Here is a 21451-nt window from a genome sequence, read left to right on the forward strand (position 1 = left end):
AGCTATTATTTAAAAAAAAAAAAAAAAGACTCAGTTCAAGTGCCTCCTAAGGGAAGATCCTCTTAGTTCCCCAAGTTGTGTGGTTGCAGTTTATATTTAGTGACCTTTTTACCCAGAGGTTGAATGTAAACTCCTTGAGGGTGGTGGCAATCCCTTCCCCTCTTCCTCATTTTTTGTCTTTTTTAGCCGTACATACTTGGTATGTAATAAAAGTCTGCCAAAATGAATGGAAAGAAGGCACAGAATTACTGCTGCAGATGATGCAAAGCTGGAAAGTTAATCCAATGGATGACAGTCAGGATTCAAATAGATCTTGAGAGTCTAAGATAAGCCAAATCTAATGAGATGCAATTGAAGAGAAAAATGAGATTCTACACCTAGGTTCCAAAAAACTGTTTATCCAAGTACAAGATGGGGGAGATGGGAGTAGAAGCTCTTCTGACGTGGCATCCAAAAATACTAATTCAATCTTCAGCTGCATTTCAAGAAGCACTGTATCCAGAAACAAAGGAAATGATAATTTCCATTCTACTTTGACCTGGTCAAACCTCTACAATACAGTCTTCGGTTTTTGGAGGGCATATTTTAAGATGGGGCATTCTGGCTCCTGGAGCGAATATCCAGAAAAACTCGTGACCAGGAAAGTAAGATTATGCTATTCCGGGCCTGAATGAAAATAATTACTCCGGTGAAAACAAAACAGGGAAACCTAACATGGACCTTTCCCGACCCCGCACCCGCTTCAAACACTGGAAGAGGAATCAAACTTCACAGAAGTTAGCCAAAGAACAGAACAAAGTGCAAAGGGTGGAAGATCTCCCAAATAGAACCATCACAGCTGTTCCAAAGGTGAGTGTCTGTCAGAAGAGGCGGTGGGCTCCCCAGAATCAGAAGCGTCCAAACATAGCCTGGAGGAGCACCACTACCAATCTAATGGAGGAAACTCTGGCTTAGACCGTCTCCTTAGAGAGGACCGCCCGACTCCAGAGATTCCGGGAGTCTCCAGTTCCATGGAAGTGGGAGGGACGTGACGGGGGGGGAGTGGAGCCCAGAGGAGAGAGGCTGTGAGACACCTGGAGAGCCCAAGAGAAGAAGATGCTGGGGAGTGAGGAGTAGGAGACCGGGAGGAAGGGGGTGAGCGAGAGGAGCGAGGGGAGAGAGTGGGGGAGGGGAGGGGCTGGCGGAAGGGGACGCGGGAACAACAAATCCCTCCGCCTCATTACCTCCTTGTCCGGGACCCACTGCGGTTCGTCGAGGCCAAAGGGGCTGCCGAAGGCCCGGTGCTCGGGGACCATGCGCAGCCCGCTGGGTGAGCGTACTAGTTTCTTGCCATCGCGGCGCAGGGCCGCCCCGCCAGCGGCCGCCACAGACGAGGAGGACATGGCTCCTCCGTCCGGCCCAGAGCTGCCCCAGCGGACAGTTTTCCAACCCTAGCCACCGTGTCCCGTCCCACTGTACAGAACTGCCCAGCTGCCCTATGGACACGCCCACCGAACCCCGCCGCCCAATAGCCACTACAGCTCCACCCTCGTTCGTCTTCTCTTAACCAATCCAGAGCTAAAGCACCTCCCATCATCCGCTCATGCGCAGGGAAGGAGAGGCGGGGCTGGGAGGCGGGCTATTCCCCTAGAAGCTAAAAGAAGAAGAGTAAGCCAATTAGCAAGCAGCGCCACGAAGGCATCTGCGCAGGGGATTGGAGGAGGCGAAGTCGCAGTCCGTCATTGGACTGGGCCGCCGCGCGGATGACGAACCGCGCCAACGGGGTTGAGGGGAAATAGATCCCAGCGCTGACGGATGGCGTGCGGGGTCGGGCGCCGACTCCGGTATTTGAGATGCTCCGGGATGACGAGGTGGGTGCCAGAAATACCCAGGGTCGGGAGCGGCTCGTCGCAAGTCTTGGAGTTGGGCCTTCTCGCGGCAACCATGGGAAGCAGAAGATGGGGCTTCCCAAGCACCGGGGGAATCCCTTCTGGTACCTGTCCTGGATGACGTCCCGCCCCAGAGAACCTCTTCTTTAAGCCCCGCAGGGTCGCTGTTGTGTGCGTATGTTGGGTTGGAAACGCGATAGATCGGACGCCACCTAGGAGTAGGGGCGCTAGGTACTGAGGGTTTAGTTAGAGGAGCCAAGTCATTCTGGAGCTGAAACTGGGCAGTTGATCCGAGATGGGAATTCAACGAGAGTGATGAGTCAAAAGAGGATTCTGTCCTTGGAAAAAATGAGTAAGTTAGAAAGTGTTGGTGAAGGAGAAGATAATGAGTTTTGTTAAGGGGGAGTTTGAGATGATTGTGGGACAGATGTCCATGAGACATTTGGAGACATGGGGCTAGAGTTTAGGGCTGGAATTATATAGATTTGGGAATCATCTGCCCTGAGATGACAGTTGAAACTGGGAACTTAGGAGGTTTTGTGGAGAATATGGAGAGAGTAGAAGTCTCAGGAGGAAGCCTAAGGTGATAAAATACTGACAGGTAGGAGAAAACAGATCGGGGAGAAAACTAAATAAAATATGAATTCTACTATTTGGCATTTAAAGCTTTTCTCAACCTGGCCCCTTCTTGTCTTTCTATTCTTCCCCCCGCCCCCTCCCCTTTACATGTTCACCACTTGACAGGCATACTTTGCAATTCCTCCTATGTGACTTTCCACTTGGTGGCTCTTCTACTTTTCATTTGCTCTTCCTATCTGAAATGCGCTCTCTATTCACTTCTGTCTCTCAGAGTCATTGGTTTCCTTCAATGAGACTTTAATTTCAGCTCAAATGCTATCTTTTGCAGGTGGCCTTTTCCGGTCTAATTAGGTATTGCTGCTCTCCCATCCAAGGTTACTTTGTTTCTGTTTATATGTGTTTGTTAACTTGTATCTGTATACTTTTTCTCTCCCCCCCCCCCCCAATAGATGTAAACAATTTTAATTTTTGTTTTTGTATCCTCTGGACCTAAGGCAGTTCCTGATCTATAGAAGTCATTTAATAAATGACAGAGGTCATTTATTAAATGGGGTGTGTGTGTGTGGGTTGTGTGTGTGCGTGCGCGCGTGTGTGTGATGATGAGTGTGTGTGTGTGTGTGTATATGTGTGTGTGCGCGTGCGCATGTGTATGATGAGAGAGAGTGTATGTGTGTATGTATGTGTGTGTGTGTGTGTGTGTGTGTGTGTGTGTGTGTGTGTGTGTGATGAATGCCCAGGCAGAGTTTTTGCCAAATAATTAAATCTGGGAGTCAACAGTATAGAGACATAGAAAAGATCTTTGAACCCGTGGTAAATGATAAAGAAGGGATTGTCGATGCTTTTTTTGTCATGGTTGTCTTTGGCATTCTGATGATGCCTACAAACCTTTTAAAGACTTTTAAAAAAAAAAAAAAAGATTGATACTCAGGATTGCAAAAGACATCAAGTTTTAAGAGTACCTGCTATTGAGAGAAAAGAGAAGTTTTAGAATAGCATGGAGATATTCTTTTGTGGGCAAAAAACATAATATGAAATAAGACATAAAAAGCAGATATTCAAAAAGCTGTCCAGCTAAGCGGCTATGTGATAGATAACTTTTTATTAGACTAAAACTCCCTGAGGGCAGCAACTGATAAGAACCGATTTAATCCAATAATTCCTCTATACAAGAATCAAACTTCTCATCATCCCCAATATGCTGCATTATAGGTATTGTAATGTTGAATAGCTAGAAGGAATCTTGATGATCATGTAGCATTGTTATTTTATTGATGAGGAAACTGGGTACTAAAGAATGAATGCCACTTACACAAAATAAGTTAGTGGCAAACCCAGAACCAAAATCCAAGTCTCCTAACTCCTAGTCCAGTATTCTTTCTATTGCAAAATGATGCCTACCCAGTCTAGTTCTAACCTTCTTTTCTTCTGTTATCATTACTCCCTATTTATCCTGATGCCTCATATCAGCAGTTCTTTGCTTGACTTTTTCCCATGGCAACTAATTCCCCTCATGTTTTTCCCCAGTATGTTAGCACAAATGTATTAGGAAGGAGGTAACACTTTTCAAAGAAAAACCCAGGCAACATACTAGGGACATGAGGAAAAGGAGGAAGAATCATCAACCTTTTTGTGGATATGTTAAGCACCTACTTTGAAGGGTCCACTGTATAACTCCACCAAAAATCTTCCGGTGACAAGCTATAGATTGGAGGGGACCCTGGGGTTCTTGGAGTCCATGCTAGTATACTGGAAGCCACTACCAACCTGGGGAGAATTTGAGAACAAACTATGTCTTAGGATCTACCTTTCAAAGTGCATGAGGTCTTTATTACTAGAAAAGTAACCACCAGTTGATCAGTTTTTTTTTTTTTTCCCATAGCAAATCATGAAAATATTTACTTTTAATGGAAGATTTTTTTTTTGGTAGGGAGAGTATTGATATCAGTGAAGTTATAAATTTTTTGAAGTACTGACGATATAGCTGCCTACCAGATTTCAAGGTAAGCTCCATAAAGTCAAGGACAAGATATTATTGAAACATTTAACAAAAATTTTTCAAAGTTTAAGTTTGATACATTTTGTTTTTACATTATGAACATTTATAAATTACTCCCACTTCATGAAGTCTTTTGTAACAAAGTAAAACAGTTAAAACTCACAGTACAGTGGCATCTCTGGTAAGTACATTCAACATTTTATATCTATATCTCTTCCACCTGTCTATTTTTTAAATAAACAGAAATCTATTTTTATCTTTCCCATGCCCCAACCTAGGGGAAAAAACAGATTTCTTGTAATAAATACACATTGGCAATATTTTTGAAAATGTAAACATTTTGTATTGACCACAATTTTTAGCAAGTATATAGTTCCTTAAGAACTAAGTACATTTCCCCAAAACAGTTAAGCAGAATCATGCTTAATCATATGATTGCATCTCATAGAACTTGCTTTCTACATTATATTGTCCTTCATTATATTGCTAATAAAAATGATGGATCTGTTCTTTAACTTTGATATTATGGTAACAATTTGTATTTGGCCAATATTGTTGTCTTTATTTAAATTGCAATAGTAATTTTGGCATATGATTGTTTTATAACACTCTTTTCTTTCTATATGACTTTGTTGACTAAGCCAATATTTGTTAGTTATTCAACATTATTTTGATTCTAGTATTTGTTATAAAAAATAATGATGCTATGGATATTTTTGTACATATAGGTCTTTTTTTTTTTTCTATCAGCAGCCCTCTGGGGATATAAATCCAAGAATGGAGGCTTAAGTTCAACGATAGGAACAATGCAATGGTTTTTATTGAATTTATGTATATGCAAATATGCAAATTAAAATGTTGAACTACTTCTCTGTCAGCATCTAATTAATGTGTAAATCTTTGTAGAGATCCTTCAACTTCAAATTTATTCTCTTTTTCCATTTTAGGGAGGCAGCTTGGAAAAGTGAAAAGAAAACTAGCCTTAGAAACTAGTCTAAGTCCAAGGCCCACCTTTCACAAGGCTTATCTGTATTATCTTGGACAAGTGACTTTACCTCTCAAAGCTCTGTTTTCTAAGACAGTGAGTTACAGATAAAGTATAGATTAGCATGGGCTGAGAAAATTCTTTTTTTTTTTTTTTTTTTTTTAATTTTTGATTTTCAAAACATATGCATGGATAATTTTTCAACACTGACCCTTGAGTAGCCTTGTGTTTCAGATTTTCCCCTCCTTTCCCCAACTCCTTCACCTACATGGCAAGCACTCCACTATATGTTATACATATTAAAATATATGTTAAATGTATTGGTCAACTTCTATCTGGGGGAGGGGGGAGGGAGAAGGAGGGGAAAAGTTGGAACAAAAGATCTTGCAATTGTAATGCTGAAAAATTACCCATCCATATATCTTGTAAATAAAAAGCTATAATAAAAAAATATATATATATGTTAAATCCAATATGTGTAAACATATTTATACAATTCTGAGAAAATTCTTTACCTGAAAAGCCCAGGTCTAGTTCCTAGCCATATTAATTCTCTTTGCTAATTGGCTTTAATATCATTTCCTCAGAGTTGTTCTAATTGCATTTTTCTGATTATTAGTACATTTGAACAGTTTTGAAGATGGCAGTTTTTAAGTTTCTTTTTTTTGAAAACTGCTCGTATATTTTAACCATTTTATCATTTGGTGAATAACTCATAATTTTTCATGTGTCTGGTCATCTTTCATGAGGGGACAATAGAATGTCTCATCTTTGCAGGATATAAACAGTGATTCCACACTTATTTTTTCTTGCTAAGTCTAATCAACAAGCATTTATTATGCACCTACTTTGTAGCAGGTCCTGTATTAAGTCCCAGAAATACAAAAACAAAAATAAAGGCAAAAACTATCACTGCTCTTTAAGAACTGATAGTCTAATGGAGAAGACCAAATATAATCAACTATATGCAAACAAGGTGTATATAGGATCAGTTAGAGATAATCAATAGAAGTAAGAAGGCCTAGAAACACTTCGTATATAAGATAGGATTTTGGCTGAAACCTGAAGGAAGCCAAGAAAGCTAGGAAATAGAAATAAAGAAGGTTGAGAATAACAGACATATGTGAAATAGACTTTTGATAGTACATAAAGTAAGAAGACAGTGTCTTTTTTGAGAAATAGTAGCAAGGAGGCCAATGTCATTGGATCATCAAGTATGTGGGAAAAGAAGAGTAGGTTATAAGAAAACTGGAACAAGAGAGAAGGGCCAGGTTATGAAGAGCTTTAAAAGCCAAAAATAGGATGTTCTATTTAATCCTGAAGGTAATACGGTAATAAGAAACCACTAGAAATTATTGAATTAGGGGAAGAGTGGAAGGAAGGGGTGACGTGGTTAGACTTGCTTTTTATGAAGATATCTTTGGCAGAGGAGAAATTAAAAGAAGAGAGATAAACCAGAACATATTTCAGTAAACCAGGCATGAGGTGAAGATTTTTACCAGGCTAGTAGCAGTGATGGAAGAGAAAAGAAGGCATATAGTAGAAATATTAAGAAGATAGAGTTGGCAGAACTTGGCAACAGATTGAATGTGGAAGGTGAGAAATGAATTGAAGTTGGCACTCAGCTTGGGTACTTAAGAAAAGAGATAATAAAGTCGTCACAAAAATAGGAAAGTTTGGAAGATGGGGAAGGTTTTTGGGAAATGATAATGAATCCAATTTTGGACTTGCTGAGTTTAGAAAAGCTATAGACACCTAACTCAAGAGTATGACTACTTGGAACTATGAGTCTGGTGGTCAGGAGAGGTTGGGACTGAATAAGTAGATCTGAGAACCATCTCCTTAGAGGTGATATTTGAATCCATGGGAGTTGATGAGTTCATCAAGTATAATAGTATAAAGAGAGGGAAAAAAGAGGACCCAGGAGAAAACCTGGAGACACCCACAATTAGTGGGTATGACTTAGATGAAGAAACAGTAAAGGAGACTGAGAAAGAATGGTCAAAGAGAACCTGGAGACAATAGTGTCTCAAAAGCCTAAAGACAAAGTAATATTCCAAGAGAAGAGTATGAAGAGAAATGTCAAAGGTTGCAGAACAGTTAAGAAAGATGAAAATAAGCAAAGACCATGAGATTTGATAATTAAGAGATCATTGGTAACTTTAGAGGAAACAGTTTAAATTGATGTATGAAATTGGAAGCTGGACTGCAGAGTTAAGAAAAGAATCAGTCAGTAAACATTTATTAAATGCTTACTATGTGCCAGACCCTATGCTAAGTGCTGGGGATATAAAGAAAGTTATAAGGCAGTCCCTGCCCTCAAGGAACTCATCTAATGAGGGAAGGACAATACATAAAACGAAGATGAAAAGTTGGATGAGGACGGGGAAAGAGGGACAGAGTTCCCTGGCACAGAAACTTGATGAAGTTATGTATTTAAAATAGGAAATGATCTGAGGAGATAGAAGTTTCCAAGTTTATCTGCTCTTGAAGAATGATGAATTGCTGGAGATGATGAAATCCAGGAAAGGAGCCAGGTGGGAAATGATGAGAATTCCCTGGATATCACCCACTATTTAGTGGAGCATCTGAGAGGAGAGATCTCTGATGTCTATTTTTCACCTTCTCCAATCAGATAGTAGACAATGAGAGGAGAGAAAGTAGAGCTACTGATTATAATTGACCTTCTTAAGGAATTTGTCACAAAAGGGAAATAAATAATAGGGAGACAATAGCTAGTAAGGATGGTTGAATTAAATGAGAGTTTTTTCATAGTGTAGGAGAAATGGACAAGTTTGTAGATAATAAGGAAGCAGATAGTAAACAGGAAGAAATTGAAGATTAATGAGAGAAAGGAAGTTCTCGAGGAGACAGTCAGCTGGAGAAGAAGTAATGGAATGGAATAGAATATTGTTTGTGGTGTAGAAGTATCATATGACTTTCGACAGATGTGAAAAAGGAGATAATGTGGAAGTCCCCTGAGAAATGGAAGAAGAGGAGAGGAAGGGAAGAAGGAGCTCTCAGCAAATGACCTCAATTTTTTTGGTGAAGCAAAATTGTCATGCCTTATGGTTTGTTTGTTTTTTTAACCTTTATTCAGTTTCTTTTTTTCCACTGATTTTCTATTTCAGAGATTCAGACTGTCTTAGGAGAAATGAAAGCAAACCATTAATTTTATTTAAAAGTCCACCTTTTGGGGCAGCTAGATGGCATAGTGGATAGAGCACCAGCCTTGAAATCAAGAGGATCTGAGTTCATATCTGGTCTCAGACATTTAACACTTCCTAGTTGTGTGACCCTAGGCAAGTCACTTAACCCCAATTACCTCAGCAAAAAAACAAACTTCTGCCCCTGGTTAATAAAAATTAAATAGAAAAAAAAAGTCCATCTTTTTTCACATAATAAGTTCTTTGCCAAATTAATTCTTCTCATGTAGGAGCTATCTCTCCCCACCTTTTTTTTCTTTGTCTTGTTATTGAGGAATAAACCTTGTTATTTCAAACTTGCATTATTTTTATTCATTATATCTGCTTGATAATTTATTAATCCCCCAAATTCTAGAGCTCAAGTATCCACATTTTGGATGAGTTAAACTTAGAAATACTGTTGCATTATTCTTTTTCCAGGAATTCCAATACTTCTGAGCAATTTTCTTGTATGGCTATCTGAAATATACTATTCAGAGTTTTATTTGTATAATTTCTTTTTGGAAGGCCAGTGATTCTCAAATCTCTCAATAATCTTTTTTTTTCTTTTTTCTGAGGCAATTGGGGTTAAGTGACTTGCCCAGGGTCACACAGCTAGGAAGTGTTAAGTGTCTGAGATCAGATTTGAACTCAGGTCCTCCTGACTTCTGGGCTGATGCTCTATCCACTGTGTCACCTAGATGCTCCGTCTCACTCTATCTTTAAGCTCAGTTTTTTTAGTTTGTAGAGATCTCAAGCATTCTTTCAAATTGTTCTTTTTACCTTGTTTTTATTCCTGCATTTTTTCTTCTATCAGTTACTTTGTTATATCATGATGCCTCATTAAGATTTTCTATCTTCTATACTGTCAAGTTTGTCTTCAAATTTTTCCAAAACACAGCCAGGTAATAAAAGAGTTCCGATCTTTTATTGTGTCCTTCCAACTCCAGCCAGCACCAAGGTAGAAGATATGATGAATCTCTCTTGCCTTGAAGATAGGGCTTGTAGGCTTTCTTGCAGAGTGCTCCTCTCCGACTCCTGGGAATGCTCCCAAGAAAAAACTCTCTCTAGCTCTTTTGAGTGATTTACTAGAGCTGTATTTATGCTACTTCTCTGAGAGTGGGATTGTGGGATATCTCCCAGCATGCTCTCTGGCTCTAAGAGAGGTGTGAATTCAGATATCTCTTTCTAAACCCTGAATTCTCCCAAACATGTGAACTCCATTGAGTACTTCGATACTTAGGAGCTCTCTAAAGGTGTGAACACAAGCATCGTTTCTATCAGTTGTACTTAGTACCTTGTTTCAAGTTCTGGCCCAAAATATCTTTCTAAGATCAAATCAATCATATTGAACCATGCTAAATTAGATAATTATTGTCTCTATCAACTCCAATGTCTTAACAGTTTGTAAAGATTCCAACAAAGAGCTTGAATTTTCCATATTTTTAAATTCTTTTTTATTAGTTTCTCGGCCATTATCCGGATTCTTCTTATAGTTCCTTTCTAGTTTCTGGAGGTCTAGTTATTGTTGCAATATTGTTCCTTTTTTCTGCATATCTCTTCTCAGGTTTTATTTTGTAATATTTATTCATTGTATTATGAACCTTCTTTTATTTCTCCTTCCGACTCAATCTCTTGGAATGTCATCAGCTTCCCTGGGTTTACATAGAATTTCTGTGCTGATGACTCCCAGATCTACACAGTCAGTCCCAGTCCTCTATCCTGTGTTGCTTATTGGATTTTTCAAACTGGATACCTTGCTTGCAACTTAAAATTAACATGCCAAATACTGTACTTATTGTCTTTCTACCTAATCCCTCTCTTCCTTCAAATATCCCTATTTCTGTCCAAAGAGACATTATCTTTTCAGAGACTCCATTCACCTCTCTGGGTCACAGAGTATATATAATGATTTACAAAATCATTATCTATTACCCACTTCATAGAGTTGGTTTGAAAATTGAAAGAGACAATGAATATTAAGTGCTCTATAATTAGAGTTCCACTGCTAAAGGTATATCTTTTCTTCTATTACATTTCACTTGGTTGTCTTCTTTTTTAACTGCATTGTATGACTTATTTTACAGACTTACAATTAATAAAGATTAGAATTATTTTTATATTTTTTACAAAACAGAACTTTTACTTTCATAATTGTAGGGGTCTGAGTGTTTTCCATTTCCCTCCTGCTTATTAACATAAGTATAAATGTATTGCTCTAAGGACCTATTACCAACTTAGCCTCACAAAATGATGTTTTTAGATAATTGAAAGTGACCCTGTATTAAAATTTTAATTTCTTTCTTATATCTTAACAGCCTTATTAAATATATGATCTTTAGTGAGATATAGTTCATCAGCTCAATGATAAACACATGTGCAATTTGGCTGCTTTTCTTTTGCTTATTGATAGCAAATCAAGAATAAAACTGGACATCATGGTTGATAGCATTGTTTGTCACTCTCATGGAGGATAACTAGAATATAATGGATTTTTCTGTTCCTAAACAGCACAATATGTTGTAACAATACAAAACTCATAAATGGGATCTCAGAGTCATTCAAAAGTATTTGTCCGTTCCCAATTCCACTCACATCCCAAAACACTAAACACCAAAACAATAAATAATACTTTCTTTCCTAGGTATTGATGGACATTTGGATAGACGACCATGGAACACATCCATCGGTCCATACTGATTTTTCATTTAAAAAAAAAATCCAAACTCTCATCAACAAACATGAACATTCCCAGATATGGAGAAAACAAAAGAGAGTTGTTTGTGAACACATGAATTTGTTATATATGGTTTTTTTGATTGCTTATTGAATTTATCACAGAAATAACAAAATTGCACTGTTAACTTCTGAGTTCTTTTTTTTCTGTATATAATTTTTGTTTTATTGATGTCCATTTTTTCACCTCTGTCACTTCCCATTACCCCCCACCCCCATTATAACAAATAGTAATTAAGCAAAATAAATGAACATATTGGTCATATCCAAAAATGTTCATATTTTGTTATAGTCTTAATATTTATTATTTCTTATTATAATAACATTCTATTACATTAACATATCAAAATTTATTTAACCACTCCCTGATCATTTGACTTTTAAGTTATTTCTAGTTTTTGTTATTACCACATAGATAATGCTAATAGTATTTTTGAACAAATAATTTTTTAAAATATCTATTGAGGAAATCTTTATGATATAATCTCAGTAATGGTATTACTAGTTCAACAGGTAATTCTTATCCATATTTATAAAAAGATTATTACCATTTCATAATTTCATCAGACTAGTATATATAGTTTTTTCTTAGCCCCACTAGAACTGAATTTTATTATTTTTAACTATCATTGAAAATGTAATGGATGTAAAATAGGTCCGTTGTTTTGGCTCTAAGTTCCCAGTTTGTAAATGGTTGTAACAGTTTCCTATGAGGTTATTGATAATTAATATTTATCTTTAGAAATTCTTTTTTATATTCTTTGTATACTCATATTTAGGGAATAGATTTTATATTTATGAATTTATATCAGTGCCTCATAGGTCATGGATATCTAACATCTATTAGAAATGCTTACCTTGTAAAAAGACTTCTTACCTAATCTAGGTTTTGTTTCCTTTTTTATTTTTGATGGATTGCTTTTTGTCATATGAAAGCTCATGTTTTTATGTAATGAAATTTATGTATTTGTGTAGTTCTCAAGACACTTCAAAGGGTAGAAGAAAATATCAAATGACCAGAAAAAATTGTGGCCATATTCTGTCAAAGGTGATTGGGAAAACAAGAATAATACTAGGTCATATGCCTGCTTTTGTCATGTCTGTAAAATCTTTATAATAATGATCCATACATATTTTATGCTTTCCTTACTTCCAGTTGGGAGAAAAGAAGAGAGAGAGGAAGACAAACAACAACAAATAAAAAAGGTTGGGAGAAAGAAGACAAAAAGAATATCAGGAGGAATCACGATCAGGACTGTTTTGAAGAATATATTATAAACAAATTACATATTTTAAAAAAGAATAGAAGTTCTACATAATAGATGTAATTTTGTATACAATCTTTTTATTTTACGGCATATATAAAAACGCTCTTTTTATTTGATTTTTGTTAAATGAAAAATAGTTTAAAAGAAAAAAGTTACTTGAATCAGGTTTTTTTGCCTTATGTCTTGATGTTTCTTTTATTCATAGGAGAGTACTCAAATCTATAGTATATATATTTAAGAAATGGATTGGGACCAACTAGAATTGAATCCTAAAGTTATTACTGCTGTTAAGAAAGGTAATTTTGGATGCATCATTATTTATTTATTTACTTGTTTTTGCTGAGGCAATTGGGGTTAAGTGACTTGCCCAGGATCACATAGCTAGAAAGTATTAAGTGTCCCCTACGCCAAATGACCCTGCATTAAAAATATTTTTAAGCTATTTTTTAACAGTTGATGTGAGAATGAGTTTGTATTCAAATTGTCTTTTTAAATTGCTAATTAAAATCTGCAAAAAAAAAATTGTCCTGACAATTGTTTTTATTCACTTTGCTGTATTTGTGCTCCTCATTTCAGCCAAACTGAAATCAATAAAGGAAGTTTTGCACCTTTCTGGACCAGATTTGCAGAGACTAACAAAACTGTCCATCATTGATGTCCAGCATTTATTGAAAACAGTCTCATTAGCACTAAGGAATAATTGTGTTCTGACAGGTAACACCAGAATGAGAAAATTTTACTTGGCACTTTTTTTTTTGATAATAAATTGCATAAAAATTGATTATTACCAAAGTGAGTTCTGGAAGGACCATTGACACAGAAGGTTTTGATCAAAGTTATACTGTCATAAATCAGGTTTCCTTCATATTTCAAAAATCTACATGATTATCATGTATCCAAGAAAAAGGATGTTGATGTCAATTCTGAGGCTATTAGGTGGTAAAAGAAGTAGAATGATGGACTTGGAATCAATAAGAACTGAGTTCAAATCAAACCCAGGGCATTCATAGTTCTATGACCCTGGCAAATCACTTACTTGCTGACTGCCTCAGTTTCTTTAACTGTAAAATGGGGATGATAGCAACTACTTCCCAGGGTTGATTAGAGAATAAAAATAAGTTAATAATTGTAAAGCATTTGCCAACCTTAATGCATTATGTACATGTTAGTTATTGTTGTTGTTGTCATTTACTTTTTTTGAAATTAAAATCATTTTTTAATAATAGCTTTTTATTTTCAAAATACATGCAAAGATAACTTTTCAACATTCACCCTTGGGAAACCTTGTGTTCCGAATTTTTCTCCCTTCCTTCCCCTCACCCCCTCCCTAAACAGTTAGTAATCTAATATGTGTTAGACATGTACAATTTTTCTCTACATATTTCCACATTTATCATGCTACACACAAAAAAAAAATCAGATCAAAAAGGAAAAAAATGAGAGAAAAAAAATCAAGGAAACAACAAAAAAAGTGAAAACATTTATGTTATGATCCACATTTAGATGACTCTCTCCATCACAAGTCTATTGGAATTGGCTTGAATCACCTCCCTGTTGGAAAGAGTCATGTCCATCAGAGTTAATCATCACATAATCTTGTTGCTGTATATAATGTTCCCTTGGTTCTATTCACTTCACTTAGTTTCAGTTCATTTAAATCTTTCCAGGTATTTTTGAAATTATCCTGCTGATCATTTTTTATAGAACAATAATATTCCATTATATATATATATATATATATATATATATATATATATATATATATACACCATAACTTATCCAGCCATTCCCCAACTAATGGGAATCCACTCCATTTCCAGCTCCTTACTATCACAGAAAAGGCTGCTACAAACATTTTTGCACATATGGATCTTTTTCCCTTTTTTTATGATCTCTTTTGGGATACAGATATTATAAATATCCAAGTCAACTATAAAGGACCTATGAAGGAAGATGTGATACACCTCCAGAGAAAGAATTGATAGACAGTAGTATACTATCTATGTGTTTGGTTTCTCACACACATGTATGCATGCATGTAAATGTGTGTACCTGTCAAATTGCAGCCATACATACTTATTGGATATATGTACATAGATATGTGTGTTTATCTCTGTCAAATGCTAGCCTTCTCTAGTGGAGGTGGGGACAGAGGAAGGGAAATAGTTTAGAACTTAATATGTTACCTAAAATAAGAATTAAATTTAAAAAAAAAAAGACAAAATGGAATTTTGATTATATTAAATTAAAAAGGTTTTATACAAACAAAATCAATACAGTCAAGATTAGAAGGGGAGCAGAAAACAGGGGAAAAAATTTATATCCAAGTGTTCTGATAAAGGTTTCAACTCTAAAATATATAGAGAATTGATTCAAATTTATAAGAATACGAACCGTTCTCCAACTGATAAATGGTCAAAGCATATGAACAGACAATTTTCACATGAAGAAATTAAAAAAACATTTCTAAGCATATGAAAAGGTGCTCTAAATTACTATTGATCAGAAAAATGCAAATCAAGACAACTCTGAGATACCACTACACACCTCTTAGATTGGCTAAGATGATAGGAAAAGATAATGACGAATGTTGGAGGGGATGTTGGGAAATTGGGACACTAATACATTATTGGTGTAATTGTGAATGGATCCAGCCATTCTGAAGAGCAATTTGGAACTATGCTCAAAAAATCATCAAACTGTGCATACCCTTTGATCCAGCAGCATTTTCTACTGGGCCTATATCCCAAAGAGATCTCAAAGGAGGGAAAGGGACCCCACATGTGTAAAAAAATTTGTGGCAGCCCTTTTCATAGTGCCAAGAAACTGGAAACTGAGTGACTGCCCATCAGCTGGAAAATGCTGAATAAGTTATGGTATATGAATGTTCTGGAATATTATTGTTCTATAAGAAACAATCAGCAGGATGATTTTAAAGAGGCCTTGAGAGACTTAAACTGATATTAAGTGAAATGAGCAGAACCAGGAGATCATTGTACATGGCCACAACAAGATTATATGATGATCAGTTCTAATGGATGTGACTCTTTCCAACAGTGAGATAATCGCGGCCAATTCCAATGAGCTTGTGATGAAGAGAGCCATCTACACCAAGAGAAGAGGCCTGTGGGAACTGAATATGGAACACAACATAATATTCTCACTCTTTCTGTTGTTGTTTGCTTGTTCTTATTCATTTTCTTCTTGATCTGATTTTTCTTATGCAGCTTAATTGTGTAAGTGTTTACATATATTGGATTTATGTCCAGTTGTCATTGTATGTCATTGGATTTGACATATATTTTATTATGTATAACATATATTGGATTGCTTACCATCTAGGGGAGGAGATAGGGGAAAGGAGGGGAAAATTTGGAACACAAGGCTATTGCAAGGGTCAATGTTGAAAAATTATCCATCCATATGTTTTGAAAATAAAAAGCTTTAATAAAAAAAAGAATACAAGCCATTCTCCAATTGATAAATGGTCAAAGGATATGAACAATTTTCAGATGAAGAAATTAAAATCAACAGTTTAGTAGTGTCCCAGTTTTTCGATATCTCCTCCAACATTTGTCATTTTCCCCTTCTGTCATTTTAATCAATCTGGTAGGTGTGAGATGATATCTCAAGGTTAAATTCTCTTTGTGTTTCAGATATGAGATTTTTTTTTTTTTGGCCTTAATTTTTTTTAACCAATTTTCTGCTTTCCTTCTAATCTTGGATACATTGTTTTTATTTGTATAAAACCTTTTAAATTTGATGTAATGAAAATTATCCATTTTATATCTCACAATATTCTTTCTCTCTTCTTTATTCATAAATTCATAATATTCTCTTTTCTATAAGTTTGATAGGTAATATATTTCATATTCTTCTAATTTTCATCCCTGTGTATGTGTTTCCTTTATATCCAGATCATGTATGCATTTGCATCTTAACTTGGTAAATGATGTAAGATATTGATTTATACTTAGTTTCTACTGGATTGCTTTCTAGTTTTCCCAACTTTTTTTTTTTTAAACCAAATAGTGAATTCTTATCCCAAACAAATATAAGGATATTATAATCATTTGCTACTACTTATTGTATATCTATTCTGTTCTACTGATCCACCTTTCTTTTTCTTGGCCAGTACAAAATAATTTTGATAATTGCTGGCTTGTAGTTTAAGATTTGGTACAGTTAAACCTTCTTCTTTCACGTGTTTTTCATTAATTCCTTTGATATTCTTGACTTTTTTCCCTTCCAAATGAATTTTTTCTTTTTCTAGCTCAATAAAAAATTTTTGGTAATTTTGGAATAGCTTTTAAATTAGGTAGAATTGTCATTTTTATTATATTGGTTCTACCTGCCCATGAACAATTAATATTTCTCCAATTATTTAAATCTGACTTTACACAATCAATTTCTGTTTCCTTTTCCAAACTCTCCTGCAAAGGTCTCATTTCCTTTCCCTATTTTTCTTCCCTCGCTTAAGATCCTTTTAAAATTCTTCTGAGAGAGTCTTTTGAGTTGAAGATCATTCACATCCCCCTTTGAGGCTTCATCTAGAGGCATTTTGCCGTTAGTGTACTCAAGGTTTGAGTTCAGTTCTTCCCTGTCTCCATAGCAATTATCTTTTGCTTTTTCTCATTTTTAAAGGTTGAGTTCTGCTCCTACGACATAGGAGAAATTGTCTCAAGCTTCCTCTACAGGGTAATGGGATTTCTGCTGTGCTGCGGCCAGTGCTGTAGGCTTCCCCCCTGCACTTGGTGGGCCTGGCCAAATTCTGCCTATTAACTGGGATTCACGGTTCACTATTTGCCCTTTGTAAGTTACATTGGAAGTCTTACAGATAGTTTGCTGATACACTCGTCTTTTGAACCAGGACAGAGATGCCAACACTGCTACATTTTGGCTAAGAGCCTTCCACTAAACTCCTCTTGCAGGGACTCTCCACCCTGAGTCTCCCAACATCTTAATTACATTGGGCTGTGTCTCTCCCCACCCCCCACCCAATTTAAACAAACTTTTCCTGAAGTTCTTCCAAGATATCTTCTGCTATAAATTTGTTACACTCCAAATATTTGTGGATTTTGTCCCTCCAAAATCTATTCAGAGGCTTGATCTAGTGTTGATCTGAGGGAAGCCAGGAATATCTCAGGCAAAGTCCTATCTACTCTTCACCCTCTCAGTTTGGCCCTATTCTGAATTATTAGTATAATTAGTAGTATTAGTATAATTAGTAGTATTAGTATAAAAAGTGTTTTATAGTTATGTTCATGTCATTCCTGGATTTGTCTTGACAGGTATATTCCTAGATATTTTATGCTGTGTACAGTTTTTTTAAATGGGATAACTTTTTGCAGGGTTTTGTTGATGATATATGGAAATGTTGATGATTTATGTAACTTTATTTTATATTCTGCTACTTTGCCAATATTATTTCGACTAGCTTTTTTTACTGAATTTCTGGGATTTTCCAGAGATATCATCTATGCCTTTTGCAAGAAGAGATAATTTTATTACCTTATTGCTCATTCTGATGACTTATTTCCTTTTCTTCTCTTATTGTTAACATTGCTATTATTTCTAGTACAAAATTGAATAATGTTGGTGGTAATCAACATTCTTGTTTCACTCCTGATCTTATTGAGAAGGCAAAAACTAGAAAACTTATCCCCATTCTGGGTAATAATTTATTACCCTTACTTAAAAGTTTTAGGTAGATACATCATTTTCAGGAAAATTCCATTTACACCTATGCCTTCAACTGTTTTTAACAGGAACAGGAATGAGTATTTAATTTTGTTAAAAGCTTTTTTTTTAATCTGTTGATGTAATCATATGATTTTGTTACTTTTATTATTGATATAATCAAATATGTCAATAATTTTCCTTACATGTTAAACTATCCTTCTATTCCTGGTATAAATTCTATTTAGTCACAATGTTTTTGTGATATATTGTTGCAGTCTTGTATTTTATTTAGGATTTTTGCAAACATCAGTGAAATTATTCTGCAATTTTCTTTCTGTTTTTGCTTTTTCGGGTTTAGGTATCAGTATGTTTCATAAAAGGAATTTGGTAGAACTCCTTCTTTGTTTATTAGTCCAGATAATTTATTTAATATTAGAATTATTTGATATTTCAGTGTTTTGGTAGAATTTGTAAATCCATCTGGTCCTGATGCTTTTTTTCTTAGGAAACTCATATGGCCTGTTCAATTTCTTTTTCTAAAATAGATTTATTTAGATATTTTATTTGCTTTTCTGTTAGCATGGGCAGTTTGTACTTTTGTAAATATTCATTTCACTTAGGTTATTAAATTTTTGACATATAATTGCCAAAATAACTCATAATAATTCCTTTGATTCCATCTTACTTAGTGGTGTATTCACTTTTTCATTTTTAGCATTAGTGATTTGGTTTTCTCTCTTTTTTTAGTCATATTGACCATCAACATCTATTTTATTGGTTTGTTTTTTTCATAAAACCAACTGAGTTTTATTTATTAATTCAGTAGTTTTCTTACATTCAATTTAATTAATCTCATCTTTAATTTTTAGGTTTTTTAATATGATGTTTAATTGAGTTTTAAAATTTTGTTCTTTTTCTAGTTTTTAAAATTAAATATCCAATTCCTTGATCTGTTCTTTCTCTGTTTTATTGATGTAAGTATTTAGAGATATACATTTCCCCCTAAATGCTGCTTTAACTGTATCCTGTAGATTTTAGTATGTTGCCTTATTATCATTCTCTTTAACAAAATTATTTGTTGTTTCCATTACATGTTCTTTAACCTACTCATTCTCTAATATTAGGTTATTAAAACACCAGTTAATGTTTGATTTTTTTAAAAGACTTAAAGCATTTATTGATGTATGAAGTTGTGTTTCAGGGATTATTTCATTCCATTATTTAATAGGTTCATTCTTACTAAAGTACAAAACAAAGTGTAATTTAAAAGAAAAAAAAAATGTCAATATTTGACAGAGTATAAATGAAAACCAGCTTAATAAATCCTGAGAAAACAAGCAAACTTAATAGGGAGCTATAAACTGGAGGAGTTGTTAACTGATTCTTCTAGATACAGGGGTGAAAACCTTTTTTTTTTTTTTTTTTTTTTTTTTTTTTTTTTCTGCTAAGGGCCATTTTGATATTTCTTATTTGATTTTTAAAGTCCTTTTTAAGCTCTTCCATGAGCTCTTTTTGGTCTTGTTAACCATCTTATCTTTTTGTTTGGAATAGAATTAGCTGTTTTGATTTGACTATCTTTTGAACTTGAATCCAAATCTTCTTTGTCCCCACAGTTGCTCTGGGGACCTATGCTTAAGTTCTTTCTCTTGCTTGTAGGGTTTTTTTTTTGTTTGTTTGTTTTTTTGCAGTTTTTCTTGGTTATTTTCACTTTTTTAAAAACCAAAAAGAAATTTTTTTAAAAGAGATGCATCAGAAAATTGTGTCTATTTATCAGAGCAAACTGTTCAGAGAGTTGATTCATAAATGCCTATATACAACTTTCATATTATGTTAAATTAATCAGACTCACTTTGTAGGAATTTTTTTCCTACATTCAAAATATTAACATTTAAGTAAAATTTCATTTAGCAACTATTTCCTGACATGGTGATGCAAACCTGTTATCTCTGTTCTGAGCATGGCTGTCACTAGGGGATTGCTTGTCCATTAGAGGGCAGAGCAACAACATGACCAACTGTCTACAAAGCTGTCGGGCACTCATATAGTGAGCCCTTAAGAGCAGAGGGATACTTGGCTGCCTAAGGTGGGTCAAATCAGCTAGGTCAGAAATGGGGCAGTGAGAGTGTGCCTATGACTGTTGCATTTGTAGACTGGGCAGGATAGGAAGATCCTATCTCAACAATGACAAAATAAAATATACCCAAAAATCAATTCACATATTTTTGGTGCTACTATGTGCAAGACCTTCTGGTTACCATTGTTAGGAATACAAAGATGAATGAGACACATTCTCTATTCTTAAGAGATGTATAGTCTATTTGAGAAAGAAGCTAAACATGAATAACTATGATACAAGATAATTCTGTACCTCTTAGTTCAGAGGGGGAAAAAAATCACTTCTGATTCAGGTAATCAAGAAGACCAATCAAGAAAAAAGCATGGGAGCCTTTTGTAGGATTGATAGGAATCAGAGAGGCAGCCCTGATGGGAAAGAACCTTTTTAGCAATTCATGAGGAAGGAAATGATATTAAATTCTGAAATTGTATGTAGGCATTGGGGGCATATTTCTTAAAGTGATTCACTTCTGAATAGGAGACACTCTTCTTCATATGCAACGACAATATTACTGTAGACAATGTGTCATCAGTCTGGATTCTTACTGTCACAAGATTGATTTACAGTGTGATTGAAAGTGAGGCATCCCTGCTACCTACCTCATACTTGCTGCTCCATTTCTCAATGAGGTCCCATAATAGTTCCAGTGAAATGGCAAAGAGGGCATAGGTCTTAGGAGTTTGGCAGAGAGAATGGTTGCACCTTCTGGAATAGTAAACCACCAACAGGAGAAGTGTGAATGTGAGAAGTATATGAGGGTGATATAGATCAGTGATAGGCAGAAGAGAAAATAGGAAATTACATGCCTTTTGTGTACAGAAAAGTTGAAAAACAGTGTGATGAGGAAAGAATCTAGATGTACAAACGAGGAGAAATTTTTTGTAAAGTAGATTGTATTGTAGTCTTCTTTCATGGAATGAATAGAAGACCAAGGTCAGGTTCAAGTAGCTTCCTCTTTCATACTGTAAAGCACTTAGCATGGTGCTTGACATCTCATAGGCATTATCTAAATGTTTATTCTTTTCTCTTCTCCTAG

At 35.3% G+C, this 21451-nt stretch overlaps 2 protein-coding genes across 7 annotated transcripts in view; one reads left to right on the forward strand and one right to left on the reverse strand.

Moving 5' to 3' along the window:
- ZFYVE21 (zinc finger FYVE-type containing 21) overlaps positions 1-1588 on the reverse strand; it is a 32322-nt gene extending 30734 nt beyond the window's left edge. Inside the window, 3 exon segments of the mRNA XM_031953177.1 lie at positions 1224-1388; positions 1390-1443; positions 1445-1588. Coding sequence (XP_031809037.1) covers positions 1224-1388; positions 1390-1443; positions 1445-1576 — 351 coding nt within the window. The 5' untranslated portion in view covers positions 1577-1588.
- Positions 1589-1757: 169 nt separating this feature from the next.
- The window catches only part of XRCC3 (X-ray repair cross complementing 3), a 47725-nt gene continuing 28031 nt past the window's right edge, over positions 1758-21451 (forward strand). The window contains exons 1-5 of one of the 6 annotated variants that reach the window (XM_003756520.4): positions 1758-1850; positions 4375-4447; positions 12506-12673; positions 12823-12913; positions 13194-13331. In XM_003756520.4, coding sequence (XP_003756568.1) covers positions 12859-12913; positions 13194-13331 — 193 coding nt within the window. In that variant the 5' untranslated portion in view covers positions 1758-1850; positions 4375-4447; positions 12506-12673; positions 12823-12858. Of the gene's footprint in view, positions 2221-4374; positions 4448-12324; positions 12674-12822; positions 12914-13193; positions 13332-21451 lie in introns of all 6 variants that reach the window. The other 5 variants (XM_031953175.1, XM_031953174.1, XM_023504092.2 and 2 more) reach the window with 5 other exon arrangements.

Source organism: Sarcophilus harrisii, chromosome 2 (genome assembly GCF_902635505.1).
Source record: "Sarcophilus harrisii chromosome 2, mSarHar1.11, whole genome shotgun sequence".
NCBI lineage: Eukaryota > Metazoa > Chordata > Mammalia > Dasyuromorphia > Dasyuridae > Sarcophilus > Sarcophilus harrisii.